Source organism: Sclerotinia sclerotiorum, genomic scaffold, assembly GCF_000146945.2.
Source record: "Sclerotinia sclerotiorum 1980 UF-70 scaffold_14 genomic scaffold, whole genome shotgun sequence".
Classification (NCBI taxonomy): domain Eukaryota; kingdom Fungi; phylum Ascomycota; class Leotiomycetes; order Helotiales; family Sclerotiniaceae; genus Sclerotinia; species Sclerotinia sclerotiorum.
Window position 1 is genome coordinate 886,400 of NW_001820822.1, and position 11,964 is coordinate 898,363.

Genomic DNA, 11,964 nt, shown 5'->3' on the forward strand with positions numbered 1-11,964 from the left:
ACATTACATTACAATACGATACAACACAACCATCATTTGTTGATAATATATCTTGTAATACTTACTTATCTTTATACAATGTACGTCTGACGAAATGGATCTCCGTAGGAAGGAAGGAAAGTGGGTGGAGGATGGGTGGGTGGGTGGGTGGTAGATGGAAATATGAAATGGTTTGTCTGGTCGACCTAACATAAATCAATACCATGGAATTAAAGATTTATTAATGGAAATGTAACAAGAGAAAAAGGAAAGATAATACATAGATATCAAGGAAGGAATAAAACAAGGCGGATGATTATGATTGTTTTCTAGTAATAATCATATCCCAATTCCTTCTTCTCCCCCTTCTCACACTCAAGCCACAACAAACAACTAACTCCACGTTCGCTTTTCTGATGAAATATGGCGTGCGCAATCATTCTTTTCCCCGGCTTTCCCCTTCCCCCCTTCCTTCTTTCCTTTCCTTATTCCATTACTATCAACTTCAATCTCCTCGGTCAGAAAGGAATCTTATTAAGCTTCAAAGACAAATTCCACAATCTAATATTATTTGAGTAATAAATTCCATTTTTCGAGACACATACACAAGAAAAAAGGCTGTATATGTGTGTGCGTGTGTTTCTATGTTCCTCCCTCCCTCCCCACCACCCCGGCAACTTTTCATGTAAGATGAATAAAGATTATGTCGTCTTCCTCGAATGTATAACTACTGACTACCTACTCGGCCCCATAGTCGCAGTATCAGTCTGTTAGTTAGTCAGGCAGGCAGGCAAATAATAATAATTAAGGCAAGTAAGACTTAGAATTGATGCATAAAAGATAAAAAAACAAAATGGTATGATCAACAAACATAACATTCGAATCATGGCATGGTATGGTCTGAGAAAAAGGCGAGACATCATCCATCCATCGATCGACTTGTTACGGAGTAAAATTCTCCATATTCTCCTTCTCCACCGGCACTTACATATTTACTTGCTTGCTTTGCTTGCTGGTGATGTTCACTGCTTGGAAAATCTCTGAACTGATATTATGTGATGTGATGTGAGGGATGATCAACATAACGGATGCAACACACACGCAAAAAGCTAGAACACCCATCTTCCGAGAACTAGAAGCATTCTGTGTTCTGATGGTTGGTTTTTCCGCAGGCAGGTACATGTTTGTTTGTTATGTAAATCAATGGGTGACCATTAATGCATATAACTCCGTATGAATTTGGCTTGCTTATCCTACTAGCCTATCTATCCTATTTATAAACTTATCGCCTGAAAAAAAAAAGGAAAATATATATATCATCATACCTAGATATCTATATTTAACACACCCCTCCCCTCCAACAAATTCTCACACAAGCTGGCTTTTGTTTGTTAGCTGAATCATATTATAGGGATTATTGAATACTACCTACAGCATGATTACAATAGGAATAGGAATCAATGGATAAGATGAGACGAGAGGAAGAGTTTGTAATAATCGACCGGTGCAGTAAGTGCAGTCCTCCGTAATCTTTCGTATATATCACCACAAATAGTTTTCGAAAAGCTTCATCCATCCATCGGGGGTTTTCGTCTGACTCCGTTTTTTCTTTTCCTTGCTGTGGCACAGGTGATATACGCAGGCTGCGTAATGGGCGATGAGGTGATGAGATGTACAGGGAGTGAGTGGTGTTTGGTAGGATGTTGCTATGGAGGGTGGGAGAGTTAATGCGGGATGTGGGGAAGATTGTTGGTGGTATATATATATGTATGAGTATTGTGTTTGTGTGTGTATATATACTCCTATTCTATAGATAAAATTTCAAGGCTATATTATACTACTGAAAGGAAACCCCAGAGATGATATTTTAATAATAAACTATACCTTATTCATATCTACCTCTTATCTGCCCGGAATTTTCCTTGTAATCTTATATATTACACTGAATTTATATGATTTCATTTCATTCAATCCCAAACCAAACTCCTCAACAATCTTACAAATCCATAATATAATATAACAATATCTCTCCTCTAACACATACATATACACATACCTACTCAAAATCCCCTATCCATCCAAAAAGATAACTAAATCCTAGGTACCAGGTACTAGGTACCAAACAAACAAACAAACAAACAAATACCTACCTAATCCAAGTCCCAGTACCCAATCGACACACCAAACCAAGCCTCCAACTACATCACGCCTCCGCCTTATATCCCTGCTGAAAGGAAAAAAAGCATCATATATACAGCCAGCATGATTAATATCTATCCAATCTGTGTATACCGTTGAGGAATGGAGATTATTGGGTTTTTTTGGGTACAGTCAGATTTTTTGGTAGGATGGGGTGATGGATGTGGATAGTAAGATAGATATGATTAAACATTGATGAGATGAGTGTGTTTGTTTTAGCTAGGTATTCGTTAGTTATTTTATAAAAAATAGAGGGGGATTGAGTGGGGAGATATAAAATCTTCCTGGAAATTATAAATTAATTTTCTCCTAAGAAAATTTTTAAAAATATATATTTTATATATATTGACATTTGTTCTATTCAAATATCAACAATAATTTACACTACCTAACATTCATTCATTCTCTATGTAATAAGTCATAACCAAGCACGCCCTCCAGTCTCCAACCTTTAATCTATATATATAACCTCCCGACCACTGACCAATTTTCCAAACAGCTCCAGGGTTACTCTACTCTGTGTGACGCCTCACACCTCCGGGTCACGTGGCATGCCCCGTTTGTATTTAATCATAGGAAAACTCTCTACTCTTGTTTTCCTTCTTCTTTTCTCCTTAGCTTAGTATTTTCTAATACAAGATACTCTACCCAGTATTCTTGAGTGTGACACTCTGTACTCCGTAGATAGAAATCTGGAGAATAATATAGGGGAGGGAGGGCTGAAGGAAGCGCGGTAGAAACACGGGAATACTTAATCCCTTTGATACATATTTTTCGACGATGATGAGTTCAGAGAATCAGAATCCTTTAGTGGGGGTTTTATTACCCTTACCTCTGTAATTCTTAAAAGCTCGTTTTGTATAATTATCATTTTGTGAGTCGCGATTGAATGCATATATGAACGGCATAGAAAGAATGAGATGAGATGATATTTGTGTTTTTTTTATATCATGTTTATAGAGTATGTATTTACTATATCGATATATAAGTTCTGTTGAAATTAAAACGTGTGAGGTTTATTGGTGTAAATACGTTCATATTTACAAGTACTAGTATACACTCATTTTAACATTTTGTTTCTATACTTACAAAGAATAAAGATCTCTCAGTCTTATTTTCTATTCCTAGGCTTGGATATTCTTGGAATGTCTACAACTTAGTCGTCTTTTTAAAATTCTTATTTAACTTTTATAATCGATGGTTTTAATTAATTATTATTAGTGTTGTTATTTACGGACTAGATTATACTAATTACAGCAAACTACACTCACTCCCCTATTTTTGTACATCCGCTTTTACCTGGCAACATATTCACTTTTCCATACCAAAATTGGGGATGGGATTTTGGGGGTCCAAGGATGACCTACCGAAGATCCTGAAGGATTTTTATTATTTTATTCTCTTTTGTATTTCATGCTTCATGCTTCGTGCTTTCTTACTACTTCAGGATCGACAGAGGAGATGTGAGGCGGATGCTGCGGTTTGAAGATCATGATCCCTTATTCTTTGCATGGAAACCTGGGGTATGTATGTATGTACGTACGTACAGTTTATCATTCTCCAATTTCATTTTTGTTCCCCTCCTTTTCTCTCCTACCTCACTTCTATCTTTCTCTCTTCCTCAATATTCATTCGTTCCTCGTCCGCTGAATCCCCTATACATTAAACTCTTTAATTTCCCATTCTTCGTATCTGTAACTGCTGGCCGCATGCATAGTCGCGCAAGAAGAAAAAATACACAAAAAAACATAGGATGTTTTTCCGGCCCCCAAATGAACGGGTCCAGCAGTTACAAGACAAGCCACCATGATGGGGATTGGCGATGGGGTATGAGGACTTTGGAAATTGTTCCAAGACAAATCAGAGAAGGCCGAATGCGTTTCGCATTTCGAGGGACCCGCAAGACCGTCTGTTTTGCGTTAGTCTGAGCCTCCGCAGATTTCATCTCCATAAGCATAGCATGGCTGGCGTATTTCCTCCCTGTGACACAGGGGCCATGCAGTGTGGTGAGGCTGTTGATGCTGTGTTGTGTCTGTGTTGTGTTGTTGAACATCAACGAAGTCCCCTGAACACGTGCATAACATCTAACAATGTCATGTCATCATTCGTCTTTTAGGACGTAAAAGCACCAGCCACGATTCAGATGGTCCCGTATCCACTCATCCACTCACTCCTCCAGCATCCAAGCGAAACCCACGAAATTTCTCCGGAAGCTAGTGACAGTGTTGGAGGAATTCCCCACTATCTGATAAGCAATATGAGCATGATGAGTTAAGCAATACACGCCGGTGGCGATCCACTCCAGGTTTTTTTTTCTTCGTCTGCCCTAGTGTCGTCTAGTTTTCATTATTGACAAGGCTTGGTTTAGCTCGCCATCCTCTGGGGCTTCTTCTTGGGATTATTGGCATATGAAATCTCTTCGAAGAGATTTCAGAAAAGGAAGAAAGCGAGGGAGCCCCGAATCAACATGACAGGACTATCCGTTCATCTCCAGTTTCGCGGTAAAGCCGTGCAAGAGAAATTCATGTTTCAAACTACCGTGCGCGAACTGACTCGTAACGAGAAAATGATTCATAAGGAGGGCTCGGTATTACCCCGTGTTTATCAAATAAGATGCGAGGTCTCACACTTCTCCTGTAAGTGTTCATGACGACGAAACTCATAGGAGAGATGGAGTCAGGGGAGGAGGGGGTCAAAATAATAAAGTCCATCAGCCATCCCCTAAGCAAATAGCACTACTGTACCAACTCCTGAGAAGATAGATAATTAAAAAACGTCCTATCTGTTGTACCTGCACAAGTTCGCAAACATCATGCCCTTGAAGACTTTCGACTCCCAATCGGACATACCGTCTCCATACATTCCCTTCATCATGATTCACCATTTCCATAAAACCAAATCTCCTTCCCCTTCCAAAATCTTCTCACGACACAACAGGCCCTTCTTCGGACCCCTTTCGGCCAATAAACAACAGCAAGTAAATCCCCAACCAAAAATTAAATTTGCATTGCAACAGAAACGTCAGGAATAGTGGAGAGCAAAAGTGGACTTTCTCCAGAATCTACTCTAAACGCCCCGAGACACATATGAAATGTCGTGACTGCGTCCTACTACGTAGGGACTAGGACCCCACGCCTGTGAAAGGCATGATCTCGGGGAAATAAGATCCACTTTATGTGTGATCTTTTCCTCTCTGCGGATATAGGAGTTTGGGGATTTGGGGAAAAAGGCATGATGGGAATTAATGGATGGATAAATGGAATAAGTGGAAGAAACACCCCTCTTGCTAATCCTGGGAATAGCTTCACCTTTTCTCCTTCAGATATTATGCTTTTGCGCAGCGGATCTGTGGTTATTTGAACTTCCATATGGGTGGATACTAGGAGCTTGGGCGGATATGGCCGGCACGAGCGGATTTAACATCGTGTGGAGTAAGGATTGGTGGGGTCTCCATCTCCAAACGCCGAAATTTCGAGCGAAGGAGTAACCCAAGTAGATTTCGGCCTTTTCATCAGTAAGTAAGTACTAACGACTCCTTGCAGTGAGGTTACATGTGGGCTGGTATATAATAATGATGCTGATATTGATATTGATATTGATGCTGACGATGACGATGAGGCTTTCGATATGTTTTCAAAAGATTGCTTGCATAGTCTAGTTGTGTCCTTTTCATCCAAGTACGAAATCTCGCCGTAGTTCTGAACTACCCTGATAATTAGTGATGTTCATTTTATTTCTATTTTAGTCTTTCTGCGGGTGACGATCCTTCATCCTCGTTGCCAAGTTCGCTTCAGCCTTCGGATACTAAGCCCTTCGAAAAAGCTTCTGGAAAAAGAATTCATAGGCTCGGCTAATCTGTTGTCAGTGTCCAAATTCGATTGGTGGACTTTCAGTTTTGCCGACGTTACGGAAAGCTGGAGGGATAAATGAGTCTGGGGCACAGTTTGTGAAGGCAAACCTTCTTTCGGGGTTGGAGTGCGGGTTGTTGTTGAGATGGGGATGGTGTTATCTCTGACTTTGCTCTCTTATCTCCTTTCTGCGATACCTACGAGCTTTTGAGAATAGCTTTATCTTTCCCGTGTTTTGCTAAGAACATAACATGACCAACACGGGAACAAAAAACCAACGAAAATCCCATCAGCCCAGCTGGCAGCTAGGTCATTCGGTGCCTGACTCGTATTCACATCCGTATGTACCCCAGCGACTCCAGATTATGAACATCGTTACCTCTGTGTTACATGTACAGTGCCAATATTCATAAGATCGGTGAGTCGGAGCCAGCCAGACGTTATCAGCACGACATCTACTTTCGGGTATGTGAGAATATACGATATGGTAGAACAAAATGAGGCGCAGTCCATTTTTGTACACGTAAGCATATATAATCAGTGCGCCATGAACCTATCATCCTTGATGCGATACGGCGGGTTTTCTGACAGTGTTACAGCTGATGCTTACTGCAGGGTTTTTCAGTAGTTCAGTGACGCCTTCACGAAAACACAAGATTGGTCTTTCGTGGGGGTTGAACGGATGATAGAGCTGAGGGTTTGAGAACTGGGGTAATGAAGATCCTTGCTGTGGGGTCTGTAAAGGCATTCTTTTGGTCTCGTTCCCGTCCAGTGACTTTACTTATCTTTCTTCCTTTCACAGGAAGATACTAGATAGGGTCTGAACGTTGACAACTCATCATCAAATATGACCCCGAGATATACGGTTGATTACATGAAACAATCCTTCTACGAATAATCATAGATGTCAAGTCTCGATTATGTTTCCAGTAGATTTGGGCGCTTGGTATTGCATCAAATGCACTGGAGATCAATGCAACGGGGAACAGTAATTGCTTGTCCGAGATCAAGGGTTGGAACATAACCTACCTCTCATACGAATCTTACGATTAAATTTCAGAGACCCTAATTTCGAGGGTTTCATTCGGCTTTTCGGATACGGAGTGCATATTGATACCATCCGGGAGTGTAAAAAGGGGGGATGGATAAAAGAACGGCCGTTTGGTCATCTAATTGAGCCTCCGGGATAATATAAATACATCCAGCATCCACGGAGTAACCCTACTGGATACGGATTTCTAGGGGACTTTTGATCCTAGTAAATGATTATCATATCAAATTTGAGGATTGTTCGATTTCGGTGAGTGAAAGATGGCAAATTGCACGATAATAATCTCGAATGGCGCTTTGAAGGATCGATGCTAGCAGGAAGGGGAAGGCAAAAGTTGAGGAGTGCGGGGCCGGTCATACCCCAGGGGACTAATTTGTGGAGGGAAAACGAAAACCCGCACTGTCGGATGATTCTAAATGGTAATGCGATTTTTAATAGTAAGGCACGGCCCCCCTATTTAGGGGTTGTACTGTAACTTACGGAGTAGACCATCAACGTGAAGATGAGAGGAAGGATAGGATACGAGTAGGGTGTCTGCAGAGCGAAGAGGGAACGGGAATGAGAGATTGCCGTGTAGTATCGTACGGAGGAGAAGTTCCGACAGTTAGATATGCTGATCTCCAAGACCACCAGAACAGATTCATGTCACATTATTGAAATGGGAAATCAGGATTTAGTGTACATTCTTTCGAGATGATGACATGAAGGAAACCAGGTATAAGTAGTGGAAGATCAATGCATGAGGTTGTGCTCAAATATATCTATCGAATGCACTACAGAATACAATCAATAACTTGAAATAGTCGATCTATTGGATCAATAGCCTACAGCCTCATCTAAAAATTGTTATTGACTAGGTGTTGAAGCCTTGAAGGACGTTCACGCACATTTCCACCATCTCCGAGACTCCCATCTGCCGTAACTCATACCGAACTTTACGAGCTCCCTGTCTTCTCCAAACACGTGCGTGTGTGTGCGCACACAATACATTTTCATTTTCATCTAGAGACACGTGATATCGTAAAATCATCCCACCAGCGCATATCTGATGGACGGCTTTATTGTGGATCTTGATCCTCAAATACTCCATACTTTCACATTAACAAAGTGGACTCCGACATCTCCCGGTCCTTTTATCCTCGTTCTTTTGCGTCAAATATCGGTCTATCCCGAGGTACTCCGTACAGAATATCCATTGCGGCCTTTTCTATCGTGGGGCACCTCTGTTGAATTTCATGGGGAAAAGGTCATGGTGATTACGTCCTTAGAGTCGTGGACGTCGTGAGGCTAAATGAAATGAGTCGGTTGGGAAGAGGAATATTCCGTTGTGCTAATTTCTCCGTGTCTAGTTTGTGAATTCATATGTGTGTTCTGCGGCTGATATTGGCTGTAGACAGATATCATTAACGCTGACGAGAACCTCCCAAGCTCCCAAGCTCCCAAGCTACCAAGCGGACCAGCAAATTGTGCGTCCCGTTTGTGGTCGTGCAAATCGAATGAACGGCTAGGTACCGCTTTCAGCTCCGAGCTGAGAAAGATGATGCTATCGCGAGTATGTGTCCATTTTGTCCGAAAACCGCAAATTAATTCTCCATATCTTTTCAGGGCGATGCGATAAGCTTTTTTGCTAGTGGAGTACTAGGTCTTAGCATCGATACAGCGCCGCAGCTTGCATTCATCCAGATCAAATACTTGGGATCCTAAACCCGACATGTGAAAGTAGATGGGTGATATTCTCTTGTTGTGTATAATTTCTTTCCGATCCACTCACTATCCATTTCGGGTAGGAGGTGAGAATGATGGCTATACCCCATTTTGCCAAAGATACACTTTCATATAAATTTAATGGGGACCCCAGACCTAACAGGCACTACTGCTTCTTAGAGGCAACTAGGCTAAGTTCCAAGCCTTGCCAACTTGAAGACACCAAAGTATCGGGTTAAGCTAGGGAAAAAGTTTTCTCCTTCGTCAAGATCAACAGGAGTGACGAGTCCTCGATATCACAACTATCTATATGAGTTCTTGGTATCGATACTTGTGGATGCCATCTATCACATCTCAGAAACTCTATTCGTAGATCTTGGTCTTCCAATTAGCTGTGTTACATCACTTCTAGCTAGATTCCCCAGAATCATGCATAGGCTCTCTTTAAACTTTTTTCTTATCATCGCCAATTTGCTCATGAAGACGTGCTCTAGACATTAAAGATGGCAAGATATGGACCCTTCCTCTCTAGATCCAATTTCCCCATCCGTCCACCAAGAATTACAGCATCGCATCTCTTAATTTACTCAACTCTAAATATCTAATTTGAATGGGCAGTTAGTTCATGTCCCCGCAAGAATTGTGTACTAATCTAACTTTAATCTTCTCAGAGTTTATGACGGTGAAAATGGTTAAATGACTGGCCTTTAGATATGCCATTCAATCAAAATCGCACTCACCGCATGCCAAACATCCCGTCGATTTATAGTACCATGGACATTCTCCCCTCACCTCGCTCCCAGCCCCTCCATCACAATCCCATCCATATCAAATGAACTTTGCCATGGTCCTTATCCTGTATACTCTATTTATCCGCAAATAGTCACGGCCCCAGATAAATTCCTGCTTATCATGAACAAAATGCATCATCTCCAACCCAACACAATATGTACCAGCATCCTTCAAGTGGAGCCAATATTGACACAATTCCATGCCAATACCCCTCCAGGCTCCAAGGTTTCCAAAATTCCAACATTTATTGCCTGGCATTAACAACCCCACAATCTGACCGATTACCGAGGCCCGCTTGACCTATCCGTCACCATTTCCTCATCTCCACTTTATTAAGAGAAGAAGCACCCTTTTGGGACTTAAAGAAGGCTCGCACAGTTTTAAGTCCTATGCCATTTTGTATTTTGCGGAGGATAATCCACTTTGGGAAGTGGCACGGTAGTAATTTCACAAAATTTCAACAAATCCTTTTAAAACGGCCCTTCAAAAGGCAAGCAAAGCCCGTAGCGACCTCAGACCGAGAGCAAGCGCGGAGGAATGTGCAAAACAAGTTGCTATGCGGAAGGAAAATACGCCACATGGACCTTTCTCACATGTCACGTCAAAACACCCATTTCCCACCCGTCCACCGGACGGACATACTATTTCTACTTCCATCCCGTAACATAATGAAAAAACCCATACCGTAACCTTCGCCTCGCTTATCCTCAAATCTCCAAAATACTGTATCTCAGATTTCCCATTCCAGCTTTTCCAGTGCGCCAAGATCGTAGAAAAAAATTCTTCAGATATAAAACATCATAAACCCCATAGAACCCATAAAACAACACACTAATGTCAGGGCCACCAAGCACAGCACCCCGCTGTTCCAACTTCAGGGCGCTGATTTATGCTAGAAAGGCTTGTAGTCATGCTGGAGTGTTGGAGACTGGTGGGCTATTGGGACGAGCTGCAGACTTGTGGGTGGAAGTTCATCACAGTGATCATGTCATGGGATTCCCGAGGCTATTCCGGTGGCGCATGGATGGGAGAGAGAAGACGGATTTGCGCTTATGACTCGCATTTCGGCCGTGGTTAAGGTAGGAGAGGGAATGTGGGATTTGGAGGACACAGAGTGGCAAGCGAGGCGGGGAGGAGGAGAGAAGCAGAAGAGCGTGCAAAGTGTAGACGTTGATCAGGACCCCCAACTGAAAGTGCGAGTACGAGCAAATGAAGGATATTTGCTCACGTGTATTAGACTTCCAATTACCGAAGTCTTTCCGCGGAGTTGGACATATATCTGAAAATCGATAGTCATGTGGTCAGATATTCTCTTCCCGAGAGTGTGGTCATCTGTCACGAGGTGACGAGAGTAGAAGGGATCATCTGCGAATGACTTTACATACGGGCATCTAAAATACCATTTTCCCCTTCAGCTTTTTATCTTTTTTCTATTTTTCTTGTTGCCTAACATTGAAAGCGCCGTGAGTGATTAACCCGAAGTCGGGCGAAGTCGGAAAATTCACTGTGAATCACACAATGAAATATTTGAGGCAGGAGCGCTCATGGATTTATTTTCCTTCTTTCCTTCTTTCCTCGTGGCATGCCCATGTGGTTAATCGTCGAGAAGTTCGGCGTCAAATATTACTTGCCATGCAATATTAAGCACATTATACATATATTCTCATTCAGCTCGAGTGAGTTGTTCTTTTGATCATGCGAGCACATTATCAAGATGATCCAGTAGACGATATTCATTCACAAGTGGGATTATATCATGACCATTAGATTTTCGAGTGCCGGGTGCTGGTGTTGGGGACCCCGGAAACTTTTACCGTATTATGGGGCAGGATCTTCAAGGAGATGGGGCGCTTTGCTCATCGTAGGGTGTCGGTGATGTGCGGTCGTCACCGCTTGCATGAAAATCTCTTTCGTTTTTTGGGTCTATGATCTTCTGATTGCAGGAACGGCACTTGTACTTTTGTTGGGTTGCGTGCTGAGTGTGGTAATGAGCTGCGAGTGGAGCATTTTGATCTGGATAACGGCAATCTAGCGGGAAAGATGGTAATGAGCAATCCTTTGATTTTCGTTTGTATGTGTTGCTGTTAGTATTGTTCTGGCACGATTACCAAGTTGGTCAGTTATTCTAATAAGTGATTGTTTATTAGGGTAGGTGGATCTGCATAATTTTGGAATGACGTAATGGTTTGACTTGAACGTCATCTAAAATTACACGATATGAAGGTGAAAAGGTCCATGAGAACTGCTTTTCAAAAGATATGTTTGAGAATGTAGGTTTTTCCGGGACATAAATATCCCATAAGGGTCCATTCCAAAGTCAGGAACCAGCTACAAATAGATATAACATGTATTAGTGTATTGAAGACAAAACGTCGAGTTCACCGGCATGAC

The 11,964-nt window shown here is 41.9% G+C and overlaps 3 protein-coding genes across 3 annotated transcripts; 2 read left to right on the forward strand and 1 right to left on the reverse strand.

Annotated features, from left to right (window-relative positions):
• Positions 1-513: 513 nt before the first annotated feature.
• Positions 514-1,161, reverse strand: SS1G_09935 (predicted protein; the record flags this gene model as incomplete). The annotated part of the gene is made up of 3 exons (XM_001589251.1): positions 514-540; positions 722-746; positions 968-1,161. The coding sequence occupies 3 exons, from the start codon at positions 1,159-1,161 to the stop codon at positions 514-516; spliced, it is 246 nt and encodes an 81-aa protein (XP_001589301.1).
• Positions 1,162-3,984: 2,823 nt separating this feature from the next.
• Positions 3,985-5,538, forward strand: SS1G_09936 (predicted protein; the record flags this gene model as incomplete). Its single annotated transcript, XM_001589252.1, has 4 exons — positions 3,985-4,005; positions 4,547-4,814; positions 5,116-5,155; positions 5,481-5,538. The coding sequence occupies 4 exons, from the start codon at positions 3,985-3,987 to the stop codon at positions 5,536-5,538; spliced, it is 387 nt and encodes a 128-aa protein (XP_001589302.1).
• Positions 5,539-6,277: 739 nt separating this feature from the next.
• SS1G_09937 (predicted protein) lies at positions 6,278-6,712 on the forward strand (the record flags this gene model as incomplete). The annotated part of the gene is made up of 3 exons (XM_001589253.1): positions 6,278-6,366; positions 6,425-6,491; positions 6,626-6,712. 3 exons carry the CDS (start codon positions 6,278-6,280, stop codon positions 6,710-6,712), a joined length of 243 nt encoding a protein of 80 aa, XP_001589303.1.
• Between the last annotated feature and the right edge of the window lie 5,252 nt (positions 6,713-11,964).